This window comes from Musca autumnalis, unplaced genomic scaffold, assembly GCF_047663935.1.
Source record: "Musca autumnalis isolate F117 unplaced genomic scaffold, ASM4766393v1 scaffold_3, whole genome shotgun sequence".
Lineage (NCBI taxonomy): Eukaryota > Metazoa > Arthropoda > Insecta > Diptera > Muscidae > Musca > Musca autumnalis.
This window is the reverse complement of record NW_027411866.1, coordinates 245722816-245745234: the sequence shown is the minus strand read 5'-3', so window position 1 is coordinate 245745234 and position 22419 is coordinate 245722816. Positions and strand designations below refer to the sequence as shown.

The 22419-nt window shown below is 36.9% G+C and overlaps 1 protein-coding gene across 7 annotated transcripts in view; it reads left to right on the top strand.

Annotated features, from left to right (window-relative positions):
* The first annotated feature begins 5842 nt into the window (after window positions 1-5842).
* Window positions 5843-22419, top strand: part of Kap3 (kinesin associated protein 3) — a 209249-nt gene continuing 192672 nt past the window's right edge. For 3 of the 7 annotated variants that reach the window (XR_012411797.1, XR_012411796.1, XM_073977591.1), the window contains exons 1-2: window positions 5915-6933; window positions 18229-18346. Coding sequence is in view for 5 of the 7 variants with exons in the window: in XM_073977591.1 (XP_073833692.1) it covers window positions 6479-6933; window positions 18229-18346 (573 nt within the window). In the remaining 2 variants the exon portion in view is untranslated. Of the gene's footprint in view, window positions 6934-7427; window positions 7597-10002; window positions 17587-18228; window positions 18347-22419 lie in introns of those variants that run through there. The other 4 variants (XM_073977595.1, XM_073977592.1, XM_073977596.1 and 1 more) reach the window with 3 other exon arrangements.

Below are 22419 nucleotides of genomic sequence, written 5' to 3'. Positions count from 1 at the left end.
GATGAGTTGTCTATCCACTTTGGACATTCATTAGAGCATTAATGAGCTTAGTTAAACCAAAAATTAAGGCTCGGTATGTTCCACTCTAATGATACTGGTTCCCCAATTTTTAGTAAATCTTGATCCTTCGTTGGAGGATGTATTTGGAGTTTTTTGTTAAATTGGACCCAAAAATTTTATGATGGTTGATATCAGGATGTTGGCCCGATGTATTTAAGAGTTTTGTGTTGTTATATTACATCGGCAATTTACACAAATAAGATTAACATGTCATTATCTGGTCTTTGGAATGGTAGTAGTTGACTTTGTTTGAGCTTTCGGGATCGATTTTTCTGACTTTCAGACTAATGCTTATACAAATTTCTTAATGATGTCAGTGGGGATGTCTTCCCAATCATTATTATATCCGTGAACCCAATTTCGCATACTATTTTCCATGGTAAAGAATATAGTACCCAAATATTCGGAATTCAAGCTTCTCCAGTAGCGGTTTAATTTTCATATTTGATGGGTTTTATTGAATTTTGCGCAATTTTTTGGATTTATTATGATAGCAGAAGATAATATCTATCCACTTAGTAAAAATTAAATCATATCAATACCATTTAGAGACGAAATAGTGCTCTGTCGTAGGTCGTTTCAAAATACTACACTGGTGTCAATTTTTTCCATATACTTTCCAAAGGTATTTCGATGTTCTCAAAGCCAAAATCAGACTGTTTTGCATTGTTCCATTATCCTACAATACATATTGAGTCAAATATTCATCCTTGACATACTTGCCTGTGGCCGATTCGTCATTGTTTATTGTTAATATGGTCCCATGCGTTTTTTACCTGCCTGAAGACCCTCCATGACCGCATTTTTTATCACTGAACTTTATTACATTCAATACTGTTAGTCTATTATTAGCCGCAAAAGTCATAAAAATGCATAATGACCGCAAAAATTTTGTAGTTTTATAGTACTGATTTTCCCGTTGCAATACTTTTATTGTCACCCCCAAGTAGTAGTTAATTCTTATTTTTGACCGTATTTGTTATAAATCGCAAATAACATTTGCATATTTTGATGGAATATTGTTGTAAGGACCTATACCAAGAGATTTTCACAAAAAAACCGTATAGTTTTTACATAATTTTTTGCCATAAAAGAACAATTAATATGAAATTTTCTACCATTTTGGTTTTTGCAATACTTTTCTTGCCTAACTGTAAATCGTTTGCGGAATTAATAAAACGAGTAAATAAAATTATAAGGAATACATATATTACGGAAATATTGTAGAAAAATTAAAAGTTTGTTTGAAAAAAAAAACATAAAACTCCAAATGCCGGGATCAAGCAATCCACCTGATTGGTACAACAACAAGCCGGCATAAACCAAATCTGCCTGATTGCCGTACAACAACAAGCTTGAAATAAATAAGGTGAGTTATTTTTCTGCAAATTCCATATACTTTTTGGACAAAATCTTCGTGACCTACGTTAACATTGTCTTGCATAATATAAAATGGTGTTTTTGCAAGAGTGACAGATTTTTGGTTTCGAATAAAATAAAAATTAATGAGAAATAAATAAAATCGCGTCGTGCAAAAACAATAAAACAATACAAAAACATTGACCATTGATTGTGGAAAATAATTGTTGTTGTCAAATACATTTTAGTGGCATAATTTGTTCAAGGCCAGAAGGAAGAAGGAGAAAAAATCTTATTTTGGATTTTTTTTGAGGTTTTTGCAGTAAATGGATAACAATTTGCGAGTACATACAGTGAGTGTCAAAAATATTCGGTTTTCAATTCCACCAATAATAACACCTCAGTATTTTAGGAGCCCGTACCCAATATCCAAAAAACCGAATACTTAAAAAAGGTTGGTCTTGTGGCAATTAAAAAATGTATGTAACATGGGTCCATGGCAACCCTATATGCGAGAATAATAAAGAAATCGTTGCTAACTCTGTTTTCTATGCGTCAAAAATATTCGGTTTTTGTACATTTTTTTAAATAGTTAGCCAAAAAACATGTCTTTATCGAACTTTTTTCGCAATATTAGCATACATTTTAATAATTGCGAACAGAATCTTTGTTGCTGTGTGCAATAATATTATCAGAGCAATCAGGAATATTTCCCTCGGAATTTTCCGCATGGAAAATAATTTTAAAAAGTGAAATTCTTTTAAAATTGTTATTTTAAAACGTAGAAAACTACCCGAATCACTTAATTATGGAATTCTCTCCCCGAATTAACAATATTTCCTTTTTGGACATAAATATGGAAATTAAAAGTTGTGAAATTTGGGAAAAGGAAAGAATTCGGCACGGCACTGTATATTTTACAGCAAATTATTAAAATGTAGCGCTAAGGAAAAACAGTATCCTAGAAAAGAGAAAACTGGTTATATTTCATTACAAAAACAGCAGAAATAAAAGGAAACTTTGCTTATTTTTTAATATTTAGTCGAATTTTTTTGATATAATGTGCAAAAAATCACGAAAATATAGAAATAATAGATTTCGTAAAACACATAAGCCAGCTAAAACCAAGGACAGGGAGGGAAGGTAGAGGAATCTCCTGAATAATTGCGGCAATTTTCTGTTTAGGGGCAAAGACATTTTCCAACGAGTTACATCTTTCAATAGAACTATCAGAGCAATAGTGCAAATCATTCGGCTTTTTCAACGACGTCGATGCCTGGTAAATACCTTACTACCGAAGATCCTTTTACGACTGCAGAAATTAGAGACGCTAAACGAAGAATTATGGTGTCGGCTCAAAAGACATTTTATCGTCTTGATTATGAACAGCTATTTAAAAAGAAACCACTTAACAAAAAGAGCGCAATAATGAGCTTGAACCCCTTCTTAGATGAAGAAGGACTCATTCAGGTAGGAGGAAGATTAAATAAATCTGGATTGAATTATAATGAGAGACATCCTGTTCTTTTGCCCACAAAGTGCGGCCTAACGAAACTTTTAATCCAATATACTCCCGAAACCTTGCTTAACGTAGAACACAACATTATGCTCAGAGCCATAACGCAGGCATATTATATTCCGAGGCTTCGAAATGACATAAGAAAGTGAATAAGAGAATGTACGAGCAGAAGTTCCAGAATCAGGGAGCTCTTCCGCGAAAGCGAGTCACATTCTCCCTCACTTCCACTTATACGGGAGTGGACTTCGCTGGCCCTTTCAGCATTAAGTCCCCCCCCCCCCCCCCCCTCAAGAACGCAAAATTTTTGAAATGATACGCTGGAGTTTTCGTGTGTTTTTGTACGCGAGCCGTCAATCTTGAGTCTTGCTCCGACCTCTCCACAGATGCCTTCCTGGCTACTTTCTCTAGATTTGTTTGAGGGCGCGGTATGCCGAAGACGCTCTTCTCGGATAATGGGCGTGACTTTGACGATGCTCACAGAAAAACTCCTCGAAGAACATGCAGCATTTTTGAAATCTCTTGGAGAGACATTCGGTGAAAAATTCATCGAGCAAGGATTTACTTGGACCTTCATTCCCCCCTATGCACTGGGTGGCCTATGGGAGGAGGGCGTGAAGAGTATGAAGTCTCACTTAAAAAAGGTCACTGTAAACTGGAATTTTACGCATTGAAGCTGTACTCAACTCAAGACCATTGTGCTCAGTATCGGAAGACCCAAATGAATTGGTCGCCCTGACCCCTGGTTAGGGATACGTAAAAACGATTTCAGTTAATCGATTATTAGCCGCAAAATTTCTAAAGTCGTAGTCGACTATTGATTGTGCGAAGACCGGTTAATCGATTATTCTTAATCGACTTTCGAAATACGGAGTTAACTATTATTCGTAGTCGAAGTCTATTATTATTCGTAGTCGACTATTAATAATCGGTTTTCGGCGGTTAACGAATAATCGAAAGTCGACTTTTATTACATTCTCAAATAATCGACTAACCGAAAATCAAGTTTTAAGTTTTTCACTCTCATACATTAAGAGAAGGCAGCGGTTAAAACACTTCATATCATATTTAGTCAGAGATGGAAAGCAGAATACGTCACTGAATTGCATAGGGGATACAAATGGAAAACTTGCAGAAATAATCTGAAGGAAGGTGATTTGGTCATCGTTAAAGACGACTTGCTACCCCCAACTGAGTGGTGTCTTGGACGAATCACCCAAACTTTCACCGAAAAAGATAATAACGTTCGAGTAGTGGAGATAAAAGCGAAAAACGGTCTCATTCTTCGCCCAATCGTTAAGGTGTGCCTGCTTTCCACTACTGCTCCTCAATCTGTTCCAGATCTTAAAGCTGACGAAGAAATGTCCAAAAATTACTAAACCAATGATCAAATTAAAAATGCAAGTTTCTCATTGTATATGTTTGTCTTTTCCTGTCTTTTCATTCGCAGATACAACATGGCTGACAGCAACCCAGAACCACGCTGCTTCATTTGTGCCCGTAACCATCCGTTAAAATACTGCCTAACAGTTTCAAGTGCCGAACACTTGAAGGGCAAAACATTTGCCTTAACTGTCTCGGCCATGGACACCACCGGCCAGTCTGTCAATCTCCATATCGATGTGAACGGTGTAAAGCGAAGCATCACTCCATGATCCACCATGACATAAATCTCCATGACTCTAGTCTTTAAAACGTGGTCGAACACAGTAGCCACGGAGCAGATGTCCCCCTGAAAGGCGAAGTGGTACCCTTCTATAAGCTATCCACCACATATGAAGGAGCCATATCAGTTGATTACGTACCACCAAAAAGAGCCCACTAACCATACGACACCGAGATACAGTCGGTGATCCAGTGCGAATTGTCCACAAGCGGCATGAAGAAGGTGGTAACATTGGCGCGGTTCCCTCAAGTGCAAAAGACATGGGTTTTGTACGACACCGTGAGAGAAATGGTTCAGCGAAAATCGAACACTGGCGTGGTGGTCAGGGGTGCCAAGTTGGTGGTTTTCCCGCTACTTGTGGCGATTTTTGACGCACAAAAACCACTGTTTAAACAGGAATGTCAACTGTTTTAAGGTAAAAATCTCTACAGACCTATGGTGCGTATGTGGCTGTAGCGATTTTTACCTCGGAACAGTTGGCACCCCTGCTGGTGGTGTGATAAACGAACGATTCGTGGTACGGAAAAATGCTCCATGAATTACATATTTTAGTACACTCCAATATTTTCTCTCATAAACTTACTCTTTGTCCATTATCACTAATACTTACACATTTCAAAACATTACATATTTCGTACATAGCGCTAGGAGCGCCGTCTATGTTTAAAATTTTTTGTATTTAGTTCTTAAGAAGATCTCAATAAAGCAGGAGCTTTAAAATTGAATTATCCCATGAAACTGAATATTTGTTTCACTTTCCTGGGACCCAACAGCAGAATTCTGAGAAAAGACCAGAATTCTTCATAGTTGTTAAGGGAAGTGACTGTCTTTTATTTCTGTTTGGATGGTGTTTGAAGAAATATTCTTTAAAATTCCACGTTTATTGTTGTGGTTAACTCCATTCTCATATTCAAATTTAACTGTCTCTCATTCATACATCTCATTGCCATATGTATAGGAGATTTGTTTACTCTCTCAGTGATACGGCAACATCAAATCATAGTGAGAAAAACAAACAATCAGCTGTTAATACAAGTGGCAACATGGCTACAATAAAAAGTAAACAATAAATGTCAGGGTGAAGTACAAAACACAATAAAATAACCAAGCAAAACAAAAGAAACAAAACGACTAAATGAAACGGAAACAAAATAACAAAAACCCGACTGATTGAATTGACGTCGACGCAGAAGCTGCGTTGCCAACGAATGTCAAAAGCTAATAAGAAAAACATTCTTCGCGAGTGTAAAGGGACGCTGCAGTGTCTGCTGCTATGCTGCTGAGACTATCGTATCGTCCAATTCGATTTGTTTAGAACGTTACGAACTGTCGTCAGTAGTGGCCGTTATTGCGTGATAGCGGTGTGAATTACGGAATTGAAACGTCCGTCGTCGTCGTTGTGAATGTTTTGTTTTGGATCATAGCAACATTGTTTTGGAAAATTAGTTTTTTCTTTTAATTTCAATTAACTTTCTCGAGGAGTTTTTGTTTATAACTGTAAATCACGAATATTTTGTTAATATGTGCTCCTTGCCAATGTTGTTGCTATTGGTGACGGTGGTTTGAGGAAACCCTGTCTGGAAAGAAAAAACGTCGTCGTTGTTTAACCGTCGTTGGGGTTTGAAGACGTGAGGCTCCCCATTTTTCTTGTTGTTTTTGGTGGTGTGTGTTATAAACAAAACGAAGAGTACGCGAATAGAAAAACAAAAAATACAATCTCTAACGGTTACTAGAGTAAACATTCGTGTGTCGGTGTGTGTGTGAGTTTAGCGCGCGCGGAAGGGATCGTCACGAAGTGTTTGCAGCAGGAAAACACACAACTTTTCAGCAGCATTGTTTGTTGCTTGCAACAGTAGTTGACTCTTCGTGTGTCGTTGATGCCAGTTGTGCTGCTACTTCTCTTCCAAGTAGTTGCAAGCATAGCACTCTTCATATTTCTGCTGCATTATTTTTGTTACATTTTAAATGCCATTATACGCGACTTTTGCGAAACCCTAATAACAACGCGTGAATTTTTGCAACACTACGATAGCGGACAGTCCCCCCTAAGCAACGCCTCTTCCACCTCGTTGTGGTCGTCATTGTCAACCACCCCCTCTGCCACCACCGCCACCACTACCCCAGAAACGTCTTTATCATCCTCGTCATCGTCGTTGTCGGGCAACTTCAGTGGTACGCGCCGCCGTTCATCATCGTCAGTTTCGTTGTCGTCGTCGCCCTTGTCATTTGCAAGTGAAAAATTTACCGTTCGTCAAAGGAATTCAACGAAAATTCCACAAAAAATCCAATCAAAAATCATGCAAAGTTCCGATGATGCAAAATTTATTAAAAAGTGAGTTGGAATTTCAACAAAAATATTTAGAAAAAAAATCAAAACCAAAAAAAAGAGTATGTGAAAAACCCCCAAATTATCAACCGGCAAAGAAAGCAAAAGTGTTGCAAAGAAAATCATGAAAAAAACAAGTGTCCTGCTACTATTTCCTCCTTAAGTGCTTAAATTTATAAAATTCCATTTCAATATCAAGTGAAAATCAAAAAAGAAAAAAAAAAATTAAACAAAATTGTGAAAATTTCAAAAGAAAGAATTTTCTTCGTTAGTCATCTTCTCATCTAATATTCAGTTTTTATCGATTTTCCCAATTTTTCTTCAGCACCGAGTGTGTTTTTTTGTTGGTATACGATAAACAAGAAAAAGAAGAGAAGGAAAAGTTCTTTCTTTTGCCATTGTTTTTCTTACCATTTTCCGCGCACGCAGTCAGCCAAAAAGAGCCACCCAACGAACGAATTGTGCAGACCTATAAACAAACATTAACGCACACACATTCACAGCCATGTGTATCCAACGAAATAAACGAAAGGCAAGGGATACAGTGTTGCCACAACGAGTAATTTGTGAAAAATCGCCAATTTGCAAAACTTGTGAAATGTGTGAAAATTAATGTGGATGTGAAGTTGGTTTGATGAAAATAAGTGGAAAGTGTATTATCAGTTATCAGTACGTTTACATATAAACAGATTTAGTACATACAGTGGATTTAAATTTGCAAATACATTGTGTATAAACAAAAAAAAAAAAAAAATACTTAAAAAAGAGGGTAAAATGGCAAAAAGCTCTAATGTAAATATGGCATTGGTGTATTGGAAGAAATCTTCATTTGAGGCTGATATTTTGCCAGCCCCCAGACTTTGGAATGAAACGGAATTGCATAAAAAATTGATCGGCTTAAATGTCATTTACGGGCAGAAAGTTTTTGATATCCCGATCGCTACGAAATATGTACACTGACTCAAACAATTGTCCGTACCCCATACAACTTAAAATTAAATTAAAAAATGAACACTTTTATTTTTAACGAAAAACTTAAAAGTAGTTTAAAATATATTCTCAAAAAATTGTCCGTACCCCATACATATGTAGTATTTAAAAAAGGTATATTTTCATAATGTATGACGTCCTTAATGCTTGGTATGATATCCTTTAGCAGCGATTACATCTCTTAAGCGATTTTTCATCGATAAATCAAGTTTTTCGGTGGTATCCGCACCAATATTTCGCCATTCTTGAATGACATCTTTCAGCATTTGCTTGTTAGTTATTTTATGCTGTCGAATTTTTTTTCTAAAATACCCCATAAATGTTCTATGGGATTTAAATCTGGGCTCTAGGGAGGATGAGGTAACACTTCCCTAACGTTGTAGAGCAGCCATTATCGCACAACCATAGAACTGTGCTTTGGGTCGTTGTCGTGCAAGAAACGGTAGTCGTCCTGTATGCCCAAATTAGTGGCGCTAGCTTTCAAATTTTCTTTTAAAATGTTTAAATATTGAAATTTATCCATCGTGGTTGCCACGAACACCAAATTTCCCACTCCTCCAGCCACTCACCACCGTCTTTGACAGTTGCTTTTATATTCTTTAACTGCAATGCGGTGTTTTCATCCGACCTAAAAATATTAAATTTACTTTCGTCAGTAAAACTAATTGATTTCCAGAAGTCGTCAGGCTTGTCTACATATTTTTTGGCATATTCTGATCGCTGTTTTATGTTCTTTATCGATATAAAGGGTTTTTTTACGTGGAACACATGCCTTATACTGGTTGTCATGAAGAAAGTTTCGTACTGTTTCTGCGCTTAAAGTGACATTTTCATCTTTTTTAATATTTTTAGCTATTTCCACGGCACTTGTTTTTGGTTCCAGCTTATCCATCCGGTCGATCTTTCTTCCCAATCGAGCGTCTATGATTTTTTTCCGACCTCTACCTGGGGCAATTGAGAGTGACAAGATTGAGCCGTACGGACAATTGTTTTAGTTAATTTTTCGACGTCTTTTTTGTATTAAATTAAAGTGAAACATGTTTATTTAATTATTAGTTTTCAATTATTAGCTCTGTTCCAGAACTAAAAAGTTTTTACAATTTTTACCACTTTTACACATTTTGCGTTCCCGCACACAAAATTTATATGAAAATCGTTTACGACTTTTACAACTTTTACCACTTTATAAAGTACGGGAACATGCCAATTATAAAGAATTGTTGTACTTTTTAAACAAAATTTATTTCACTCGAATCGAGTAATTATTTTTCGAATTATAATCAAATATATTTTCAGTTGTATGGGGTACGGACAATTGTTTGAGTCAGTGTATGTAAAGTAGCGGACGATATACAGTGGCACAGGAAAGTATACATACACCCTACAAAAATGCAGTTTAGGCTAAATCGTTGGGTTTTTTACAGCAACAACTGCACTGTGTGGCTCCCTGGTGACAAAATAACCATAATTACACAAATTTATTTTAATCTAATATGTATATTTAATACAATTAAAGAAATTCAATTTTCACAACACAGAAAAGTATACATACACCCCAAGGAAATACGAGTATTATCGTAAAATTTATGGAATTAGTAGCAAAATTTATACATTTTTTAGTTTTGGCGAATGTCTCTGGGTGTGTGAAATATATTTTAGAGAAAAGACAATAATTTTTGGGGGTCAAATGCCGTTACTTAGGGTCAAATTTCATATATGCCTCGTTAAAGCTGACCCTTGCTTATTTTTTTTGCGTTTTTAGGTATTGTACTTTATAAAAAGAACAAAATTCGTATCAGATGGCAAATCTTGAGACCCTAGAAAGCTTTGAAGTTGTTTTTGTGCATAATATACCTTCCTGAACGTCGATAAATGCACGTTTTCCCTCAGATTTCTCAGGAAGTGAATAGATTCCGCGGAATTCTTGGTGCAAATTACATATAGATGACCTTGAATTGCCTTGTAATATTGTCGGATACAATGCTTGGGCATCAATTTACTCAGAAATGTACAATTATACGAAACGTTTCGCGCCTATAGTAACGGTAATGATCATAATACGAAAACGACGTTGTTCACAGTACAAATTTCATGGTTTTTTGGTAGTGATTATATTTTGTTGCTTTAGAAGCTTTGGGAACAGGTTTGTAACAAAATTTGTCACATTTCTGATTCAATTAATGCCCAGGCATTGTATCCGACAATATTACAAGGCAATTCAAGGCCATCTATATGTAATTTGCACCAAGAATTCCGCGGAATCTATTCACTTCCTGAGAAATCTGAGGGAAAACGTGCATTTATCGACGTTCAGGAAGGTATATTATGCACAAAAACAACTTCAAAGCTTTTTAGGGTCTCAAGATTTGCCATCTGATACGAATTTTGGGCTTTTTATAAAGTACAATACCTAAAAACGCAAAAAATTAAGCAAGGGTCAGCTTTAACGAGGCATATATGAAATTTGACCCTAAGTAACGGCATTTGACCCCCAAAAATTATTGTCTTTTCTCTAAAATATATCTCACACACCCAGAGACATTCGCCAAAACTAAAAAATGTATAAATTTTGCTACTAATTCCATAAATTTTACGATAATACTCGTATTTCCTTGGGGTGTATGTATACTTTTCTGTGTTGTCAAAAGTGAATTTCTTTAATTGTATTAAATGTACGTATTAGATTAAAATAAATTTGTGTAATTATGGTTATTTTGTCACCAAGGAGCCACACAGTGCAGTTGTTGCTGTAAAAACCCCAACGATTTAGCCTAAACTGCATTTTTGCAGGGTGTATGTATACTTTCCTGTGCCACTGTACATATGTATATAGGGGAAAGTCCATATTTCCCGAGATATGGGTCTTGACTATTCGAAAATGTCGTAAAGGTGTTCCACTAGGAGGTGTTATTATGGTATTCAAAGAAAATTATTTTTTTAAATAAATGATGGGATGACTATTTCAAATAAAGAGGAAGGTATGCCATTAATAATGAAAAACAATATCAGTCAAATAGCCACCACGAGATTGCTTGCAGGGTCATATACTTTTAATGCCCTATGTCCTCGAAAGCTTCACGAATTCCATGTTTGAGGCCTTGAATTGACGCTGGGCTGTTGGTGTATACCTTATCTTTCACGTCGGTCCAAAGGAAGACTTCGCAAAGTGTTAAATCCCAAGGTCTTGGGAGCCAATTACGATCACACGATCGAAAAAGAGGAATTCTCGAAAAAGAGCAATAGTTTCGTTTTTTATGTTTAACGAGGTCCGTCTTGTTAAAAGAAAACATTGTCCAGATCAATCCGATCCAACTCGGACCATTCACTGTAACTGCTGAGTCAACCTCATATTCGAAAAAAAGGAAAATGCAGAGACCCTGCCAGACCATAAATAAATAGTGCGGTATATGGTAAACAATAACTCTTGAGTTTAGCCCCAGATACAACATTTGTCAAAGTAATTTCTCGATGGAATTTCGGATTATTTTTATTAATTTCAAGGACCGAATCAAGCTTTTATCGTTCCATTTTTGTAATGGCGTAGTTTCTACTTGTCATGAGAAATGTCCAAGAATAACACTTGACTGGACAGATTGGATAGCTCTACGTTTTGCACGGCAAATGAGGCCGCCAATACCAGTATTAGACTGCAATAATTCGCCATAAATAACCATCGTGTCACCTGTTCCGACAAATAAAGTCACCAGGAAACCCGTCGTTTCTTTTGGGTGAGACCATCTCCCTAAAACTGTTAAAGCCGTTTGATGTTCGGGTAGCAGAAAGGACATTTCAAGACATCATCACAGCTGCAGCAGCTCGTAATATACCTACTGGTTCAATGCTCGAAGTGAAACCCAATTTCCCAGCGGGGACTGTGGGACTAGAAAATTGGAGTACTGAGCTTCATCGAGCCAATCCTAATGACACAGAGCTAAGAAGCTGGCACTGGTGTTTAATAGTTTGGCAGGTGAACACAAGTGGAAAAAGTGTTTAAATCATCTGAAGAGTTGCAATATTGGAGCTGCAATAAGAGAATTGTGGGCCACGGTTATGTCTTTGGAAATATGAGTTGTTTGTTTACTTTATTTTGATTTCCAATTAAATAAGGTTAACGTTGGTTTTTTATTTCATAAACAAAAACAAATTTATTAAACTAAATTAACCTTAAATTAAATTACCAAATTTAAGTTAAAAATTAAGGATAAGAAATGTGTGCGAACAGCATGGCTGTCGACAGAAAAAGATATCAAGAATTTATTTTAACTTATGCAAGTGCTCAAAACATGCGCTTCTGCAAAACCGCTTAATGACTGTTCGGTAATCCGTAATTGATAGTTGAAGGTTTCCACATCACTTCGCTCGCTAGAAAAAGCTACGGAAATCTAACTGGGAGCTTCATACGTCTTCCACTAGCTGTAGCTTTCGTAATCGGTTGAGGTGAACTGGTGAGTGAAGTTTCAGACGAATATGTGGCATTGGAAGAGTTACCTCGAATCGGCGAATTTGGAGTTATAACATTACTGGAAGCATCTTCAAGAATGTGAGGAGTGCTAGGCACGAGATCATTTGACGAAGGTACAATCGTTGTCTGCGTTGCGTTTGAAGATTCTGATGCAGGAAGAAAACATGGCTTTAAGCGATCGATGCTGACATTTTTTCTTCGACCCCATACAAGCACTGTGGAAAACTTTGGAAAACGTTTAACAACAACATACGGGCCGTCGTAGGGGGGATGAGTTAGCGAAGGACGACTTGAGTCGTTTCGAATAAAAACGTGCGTTGTTGACTGGAGATCCCTGGAAACAAATGTTGTCTTCTTAGAGTGGTGTGAAGCTTGCGTAGGTTGGATACCTTTCATCGCATTGCGAAATTCTGCTACAAAATCGCTGGTGGTTTTAGAATTGTTTTTCAGGAAAAATTCTCCTGGGACACTTAAGGTAGTGCCATATACCAACTCTGCAGGTGATGCGTTTATATCCGGTTTATATACCACACGTAGGCCAAGTAGAATTGTAGGAAGTTGATAAACCCATCTTAATGAATCGTGACATAAGATCAGTGATTTAAATATCCTATGCCACCTCTCTATTATACCATTTGATTGAGGGTGGTACGGTGTAGTTCGCAAATGGGTTGCTCCAATGGTTTGCATTTATTCGGCGAACACTGATGATTCGAACCGTCGACCTTTATCAGATGTAATTCGTTTTGGCACTCCAAATCTGGAAATCCAATGGGTAACCAGTCCTCTGGCTACCACCTCAGCGGACATGGCGGGTAATGGGACGGCTTCAGGCCAACTTTTCGGTAATCCGTAATTGATAGTTGAAGGTTGCCACATGTCACTCTCGAACCCTGGGAAGAAGGATGATAGGATCATAGTCACTTTTGGCCATACTACGCTCACCGATCCGAAGATGTGTTCAAGTTGTTTTAATTTATAATTTGTTGAGCACTCCGTGATTGGCAGGGTAAAGAGAAGAGCACTACGTCGCATTAAATCTCTTCCTATGGAAGAGGAAGCGCCACAATTTACAATGGATGATGTTCAAAATCGCATTATCCAAAGCGTTAGTCCCTGGCGTTATTTCCACGAAACAGCTGGATTAGCAGGAAGTTGGATATCTCAACAAAAATCGTGGCCGAAATCTGGGAAATTGGTGGTTTCGCTACTGAAGTCAGGCAAAATCAGACAAATTTTGCTTTTATCGCCTGTAGCAAAGAAACATGAGGCTGTACTCCTCCCCAGTGTCAGAAATTGTTATTCAGTTGCTCATCACCAGCAGTGGTTCCGTAAGTGACACAGCACTACAACAGTGCTGCACGCCATTTCCACACATATTTGTCGATGACTCAATAAGAACAAATTGTGCCATAGGAATACACTCCACACCCTCTAGATGGCATTTGTGAAAGTCTGAAATTCTATTTGATCAATCGTAACGCCTTTTGCACGTGAAGAGCTCTGTTCGCCACTTGGACTGCGGTCTGTGGAGAATTGAATGTCCTGATCGATGGTAACAGAAGTCAGACCACTTACTACCCAAAGATTCTATGGATAACGTTCGACAGCGTGTTCACGTCGATTGCGCAGGCCACAGCCATCTGCCACAAGTTAAGATGTAGGATAAGGTCCTCAAATCTCTCTCCAAGGTCCTCAAATCTATCTGTGATACATACTAGTACAACTAATTTCAAAAGCGTTGTGGTTACATGTTAATAAAGCAGCCACATTTCTAGACCTACTTAGACCCAGGTCCGAATTAAGCAGGCGTTACTCAGGCCTCAGAAGTACAATTAGAGATAAAATGGAAATATGAGAGATAGATATGCAAAAAGAGACGTTTGGTTATTATTATTTTATTCCTTCCGATAGGAGCGGAGCATAACAATAGCTGTTTTTCACTTTATTCTGTTTATAGCTGTGTATGTACATATGTATCTAAGTTGATCTCAGGTTAATCCTTTAGTTAACATTTCGGTTGAGCGTCTTTAGGTTTTCTTAGATTTACCAAACTTTCTTCCTTCTTAGCTGAACAGATTCCAATGCAATACTTGCTTTGCGATACTATGAAGTTGCCAAATTAGTGTCAAAATTCCAAATGCTGCTTCCAAGATTCCAGGTTGTAATTGTAACTCTAAGCTTCGGCGAAATACCTATTTGGTCCAACGAATTCCAAATGCAATCATGATTAATGCGGTCCGAAAACTTTTCAAAACTAATGAAGAATTAAAATCGACATTTTGCTCAATAAATAAATGGATCGTATTATATGATCTCTACATGGGTACCCACTTCTGAAGACGGCTTGAACTGAGTTTATGTAGTCTTTCAGGCCGCACACAAAGTCAAGTCTCCTTTTTGGAAATTTTTACAATTGGACAATTTTTCTATTAGCTGGGAACTGTCTCATAAATTACGGAAGTCAATATTTTTCTCTTACATGAATTAAAAAAACATAATTTTGTTTTTTTTTTTTTTGTTCAATACATTTCTTATGTTTTTGTGATCATAAATATACTTTACAATGATAATCCTTATATTATTTAAAGAAAAGAAAAGAAGGAAATAAAAACAATGCTAAGATTTCTCTAGGCAGCTTAAGAGAAACACAGAAATGCCTTAACGTTGATTTTTCTATACTTTTGCACATCTATGCTTTGAAGATACGATATTCACTCAAATTGACATACATAAAAGAAAACCTATACCTGAAAAATTAAGAAGACAAAAAGAAACTCCAAGTCGTTGAGAAACAAGTGGACGAGCTTCATCTCGGTCCGTTGTGTGACGCGTTGAAAACAACAACCACATGAAAAATGTGATGTAAATGATGCCAAGTTTGTTCTTGAAGTTTTTATGTGGTTGTTGTAACGCGACGCTCAACGCGCCGTATGTGCAGAGGCCTTTAAAGTGGAATGCGTACCCGCTGCTATGAAAAAATGGAATCTGAGAGCTATGATTTCATATAGGAACGAGAATAAAGATGCCTTCAAGCTTGCCACGAATCTAAAGAGCATTATCTCGTTTACCATTTTATTTTCTGCTGCCTGCTCGAATTATGTTTTGGGTAGAACAAATAGAAAGATCTTCTACAACTATAAAGAATATTTTGAGTAGGCCTCAAATGAAGCCATCCATATACACCTGAAGAAGCTTTGGTCTTGTATATTAAATTTCAAAAAAAAAAAAATCCTGCTAGCCACTGCAAAACAAAACAAATAAATGTTGAACACAGTACAAAATCGGACATCCTTTGGAAAACATTCGAAATGGTTAAAGCTGCTTCCGATGATGAGTTCAAATTAAGTTTAAGATAGAACTTGTACAACTACAAGGTGGCGCAAAAGTAATCTTCCGTTGTTTTTTGGCTGTAATTTAAAAAAATTAAAAACTTTGATTCTGCTTGTGGATTATTTTTATTTGGCCTTTAAATTTTTTAACATCAAGTCGAGAATATGATATCAAATAAATGGCCGCCGCCACAGTTTATTGTCATTTGAGCCCTTTTTATGGCATTTTCCATCACTTTGGTCAAAACTTACGGCGATAGGTCCTCACATTCTTGGCGGATATTGTCTTTAAGAGCTGAAAGAGTCTGAGGCTTGTTGACATAAACCCGCGACTTCAAAAAGCCCCACAAAAAGAAGTCTGGAGCGCCTCATCACTCATGATTAGTTTTTGATGAAAAATCATCTTCCTCTTGGTGGTGATTAAGGATGGCTTGATCGTATGTTAGACGCGATTGGCGGTCAGCATCTAACAGCTGATGCACCGTCTGGACTTTGTACGGAAACATCTTCAAATCTTGTACCAAAATTCGCTGTAAAGACCGTCAACTGATACCCATTTGCGTGGCACGTCGTCTGGTATATGTCGACGGCGCTTCCATGACATCCTCGGCTACAGCAGCAGTATTCTCTGCAGAACGGATATTCCGGGGTCTGCCAAGCCTGGCAGCATCTCGTGTTGTGCCAGTCTCTTCGAGGCGAGCGACTAAACGTCTGCGACGAAATTCACGTTGTGCCAAAGTAACCGATTGGCCATATTGTTATAATCCGGCTTATGCGGCACTGTGGTGGGGTATCCAGCTAGTTCAGGGGAGCTATACTCAAGGCGGTCCCAACCCTGGCACCATCAGTCCAAGGGGATAAACAATAATTGAATTTGAACATAAAAAGACAAGAACACAAACAACAAATACAACCCTACATATACCAGTGACAAAGGTGCTTGATGGAAAATTGCACCCACACATAGCCCGCCCAACCTTGACCCTTTAGTCCATTTCATCAGTCATTATTAAAAGGGCCCCGTGCTCCACACACACTTACCTAGCAATTTACATCGTATTACCCCCCTTTATAACACAAAACTAGCACATAATTTTTTTCTTGACAATCAAGCATAAAAATATATTGATGGCTTAGTCATTTTTTTGTTCTTAACCTACTAACAAAAATTCATAATCATAAAAAAAACCAATTGGTCAAATAAATATTCACTAATATTCCGCGTTCTGCAGCAGTGTAGCGTAACATTGTTTATTAACGTGTATTTCGCACAAATGTCAAAACAGAACTGACATTAGGCGCCAATCGCAAAAATTATAGCATTTTCTGATAGGAGGATTACTTTTGCGCCACCTTGTATAAGCAATTTTTGAGTAGACCTCAAGTGAAGCCATATACACCTGAGAAAGTTTGCCTCATAATTTTCTTCATGGTACTCTTCAGACTGGGTTTCACTAAGATCCTCAATTGTCCATCTTAAATGTTTGCTGCCGTTTCATTCTAGCATGGAGAATATCCTTTCCCTTAAGGACAATATCTACCTTTGAGTGATAGTTTGTAAGACTTCACCACTGATTCTTCTTGCTGCAGAATATCCTCCCTATTAAGGCAAATTCTCAACAACGACTGAATTCGATAATTCTGCAACGTATTTATATAATTCAAGAAAATCGCCTAAATTACAACAAAAGATGCAATGTGTGGCAACACTGTCCCTTTTAGCCATTCGGCCACTGTGAGTATGAAGTGTGAGTGTTGATGTATACAAAACAAGTGCTGGCTGGTTGCTCTTTCACAACGGAAAATTCTCCTTTTCGTGCAAAAGATTTAAAAAATAACAAAACAGAAAGAAAATATTTAACAACAAAAATAACGGTATTTGTTGTGTGAAAGTGATTAATTTGAAAATAAAAACAAAATTAAAGAACATAAAAAATACTGTGTGCTCTTTACGCAAAATGTGACGTCAATTTTAGAGAAAAAGTTGTGTGTTTTTGCAAATCCAAAAGAAAAGAGAAATGCAAAATTTTGCCAATCATATTTAGTGTTTTGTTATTGTTTGTGCCTTACCACCGTTATAATAATATACAAATCTCTCTTTCTCTTCTCTCTTTTTTCTCATTTCTTCTCTGGTATTATCCTTATCCCTCCCCCTTTAAATGTGGCTAACAAAAATGTTGTGTCGTTTGTGAAAAAAAAAAAATTAAAATGTCACTTTGCCCCCATCCATCGTCGTACATCGTGTGTTCACCGTGCATTCGTTTTATGTTGTCATGTGTTACGACGACAAAAACACCGTTATTTTTGTTTATTTTTCATAAATTACTTCCTCCTCCTGATTTGGTGATTTTTTTTCTAATTTGAAAATTCAAACAACTCTGCGACTGCTGCTCCTACAACAATTTAAACAACAACAATAATGGCCACAACCAACAATAAAAACAACAACAAATGCCGCCTCAATGGGCCTTTTCTAACCAAACAACATCATCCACCACAACAACAACACCAACAAAGACGTTGGAAAGGTGGCAGCATTGAACCCCATCCAACAGACAAAGCTTTGATTGTTAATTATCAGCTGGAGGCCACAGTCTTTGGTGATCCCAATAATCCAATGCTGGAAGAGAAAAAGGTAAGTCTGAAACACTTTTTTTCCATTTATTTCATACAAAACAGGCTCATTCTCTGTTATCCTGTGCTGTTGATATGGGGTTGCTTTTACTCTTTAATTTATTTTTATATCCTTTTCTTGGCCAGCCAGGAGCCTTTTTTATTCCACCCTCAATTTGATTTAGCTAGCACCCACCCTCCCTCCGTTTTGTTGTTTCTTTTTTCTTTTGGGACCAAAATGCCTTTGGTGTTTCTGCCTGCGTTTTTCTGTTGACGCACTGGCGGAATGACTAATGGCGACCACTGCCTGAAATAAAGAACAAATTTTTTGTTTTGTTTTTAATGCGGGTCTCCTTTTTGAATAAACAATTCTCTCGACTCGCTTTTCTTTGTTAAAATAATTCTTTTTTTGAATGATTCGTCATTTTAATGATATTGGCAGACCACTCAGACATCGTTTTTCTGAAATTTTGCCCCATCGAAATGTAAATTTTGTTCCTTTCATTTTCGTTCACTCACTTTTGTTGTTGTGGGTTGAAAAACATGATGGGGACATCAGCAGACTGGTGATGTCGTCAACCATGCCATGGATGATGAGATGGGTAATAAATACATTTTTGTTGTATTTTGCCGAGTAAATATTTGGATATTTTTCAAAACAAATCATACAATTTTGCCGTAGAAGCAGACTCAAGTTCAAGGCGTCATTTTACAAATTAGCAATTGTAGCTCGTCCATTAAACTTAAGATCAATTTTTTTTCGTTAAAATCGAAATTTTGACTTTGACAACTCGAAATTTTTTTAAATCGATTTTTTAAAATTCTGTTTCGCTTAAAGACAGGATTATTAGGTTTTTAAAACGCCGACAAAAATATAACAAGATCAGCCAATCCGTTTTCGAGCTATCGTTGGATCCGCAAAACCCTTTTACAGAAAAAAGGGTTTCGCAGGTAGCCATTTACCATAAGACTATGCAATATTTTTCAACAACAAAAATTCCAAATGTAGTGTAAGATGTGCTCTTTCAGATGAAAGAAAGAACGATTTAAATATTGATAGTTTCTTTGAAAAAATATGAAAAATGAGTTTTTTTAGTTTGCACAACTAGCGATAACCCCTTAACCGACGGCCCAGTTTGTAGCTTTGAGTTAAATGAAAATCATTAGTGCCGTCTTATTCTAAGTATTTAGCCGGATCCAAAAATTATAAACAATTTTGTGTTTTCTGGCCGATATAACCTAATCCGCTGCACCGTAGAAATACCTGTAGCTAATATATCTAAGACCATATATGCAATGGTGGCGCCCACAGGCTTCGAAGAGGTTAACGCACGTGCTTAGACATTGTTTGAATGCCTGGCTCCCTAAGCTATTCCATGATTGAGAGCCTACGAATACAACAAAAAATTTACAAAACGATGAATTTAAAGGAGGTCACCGAACTTATATCCATGCTATGGAGTTGCATAAAAGCGAAACTGCCTGGAATATTCATTTTTAAGTCGTGTAATTTATTATATATTCTAGCATTAGTTCAATGTAAACTCTCGTCTTCAAAATAATATTGTAATTTTATTCTGTTTGTGATTTGTAAAAAACACAAGTAAAAAAGTTTCAGCCGGCTTTGCCGACAGAGATATACCCTCAGCCTATGTGAATTTAAACTTTCATCTACGGACAGATCACATTTATTTAGAGTCTTTTCAGAATTTTGTGGCCCTTTTTGGTCAAAAATGTGGATTAAGATTAAGGTTCAAAAGTGTTGCGGAGGAGGTACTTAAAGGAATGGACCAACATAGTCCATTATGGAAGTGGATCTTATTTTGAGAGTCGTAACGTTTCGGTAGATATGGCGCACACTAGTTATTTCAGTGGGTCATCGTACAACTTTTTGACCAGTATGACAGGAAGCATGGACTTGTCCACGGAAAACATAATATCGCTTTAAACAGGACCACAACGAACAGCATCGGTATACATTTCCAAAGGATCTTCGAACAGACGCTAAACTACACTTAGACACAAATGTTGATATTTTGTGGGGGAGGTACCTTAAGGAGAGGACCGATATGGGCCATTTAAGAAGTTTAACTAAGTTTGGACAAAACATGAGGAGATCCAAAGTTTAGACGAAATTGTTTGCTCCGTTCAAGAGATATCTTGCATACCATTTTAGTGACTTTTTTTAATATTGGGGGGAATAAATTTTTACAGTAGTAATTAAGGCAGCGATTGCAAGTTGATTCAACAAAAATCAAAGTGATTCGAGACCAGGGCCCTATACCACGAAACAACTTTTCGCTTTTCATTTTCCACTAATCAAAAAGTTTTTTTTGAAATGTGATAATTTTTTTGTTCCGAGAAATAACTTTTCAATTTCTCTTTGCACATAGCAATTTTTTTAAACCATTCTCTTTAACAAAGTTGTTGCGCTCTCTTGCTTAATTTTTCCGACATCTTGCTAAGTCTCTCAGTTCTCTTGCAAATTGTGGTTGCTATTTGTTCCACAGAACATTTTATCATCTTTGCATTATTTTCTACTTAGCAATGATAAATTATAAATTAATAAATAAAATAAAACAATTTTTGTTGCAGAACTTTTGTTGGCTCTTAAATTTCAAATTACAGAAAGTTCGTCCAACGAATAAAGCTAAGGTACGGAAAATCGGGAGGTTTGTTTTCGGGCTATACCAAAACATGGACCTACCTTCGGTTAAACATTTTAAGCAAAATCCTCAAATAGAGTTTCTGGTCAGGAATTCCCGGCTCGGGAAATTTTTTGAACGGGATTTTCCGGGAAATTTTTTTGAAATTCCCGGGAACACGGGTATTTTTATTTTCATGTATAAGTCATGTATCGAGGACCCTATAAAGTATATATATTCTTGATCAGGGTAAAATTCTATGTCGATATATCCGGTCCATCCGCCCGTCTGTTGAAATCATTTGATATTTTGAAGGTTGTGGACTCAATTTTCCTCGGAAATGGCTGAAATTTGATATTTAATCTTCGTTGGTGGTATAAACCGTTCCCCCAGAAATTTGTCCGTGCAGGTCCGCGCCTTAATATAGCCCCCATAGAACGGTACCTGCCGATTTTCGGTATTTTGAAGGTTGTGGTTTCAATATTTCTCCGAATTGGCTGAAATTTGGTATTAGGTCTTCGTGTCTGGTATAGGACTTTCCCCCAGAAATTTACCGGTACAGGTCCACGCCTTAATATAGCCCCCATAGAACGGTACCTCCCGATTTTCGTAATTCTGAAGCTTGTAACGTCAATATCCCACCGAAATGACTGACATTTGTTATTTAGTCTTCTATAGGGTTATAAAATATTCCAGAAAAGAATTATTAGTTTAGGTCCAAGTCTTCCTATATTCCCCAAGCAAGCATACTTCTTGAGTTTTGGTATTTTTTTAGCTTTTAGCCACATTATCTTACAGAAATATTGGATTTTGTCTTCTTCATATACGAAAGGAAACTAATTGTTCCATTTTACTTCAATACAATTCGTGGTGGAGGGTATAACAAGTTCGGCCCAGCCGAACTTAACGCCGTTCTTACTTGTTTGCCTTATAGTTATTTAATGTTGGCAATATAGTGGAGTCGTGATATTCGTGCCCCGATTTTTCGTAATTGCGGGTCAATTGTAAAAATCGCGGTAATTCGTATAAAATATATGGTAAATGTTCTCATACCGACACCGTTAAAGTTTTTTCAAATATTATTTTTGGTACAAATATAAGCGTATCTTGACTATAAGTTTTGGTATATAAGTGGTTATAATTTTGTTTTTAAAATGTTATTTTTGAGAATTTACAAAATGTCTGAAAAGTGGCGAAGCCTCCCCACCCATGGGGCAGCTTCGCCATCGATATTTAACATTTTCCAACGACAAATGGAACAATTCAAATGAAATTAATCGTCGATGGCTAGAGATACCTTTTTCAAAGTGCAGATGAGAAGAAACTCGAAGCTTTCGAAATATGGATATATCGACGAATTTTACTGCACACATAAAAAACCAGGAAGTTCTTCGAAGAATGAACCATGACAGACAACTCCTGCATACTGTTAAATCGCGAAAAATCGCAT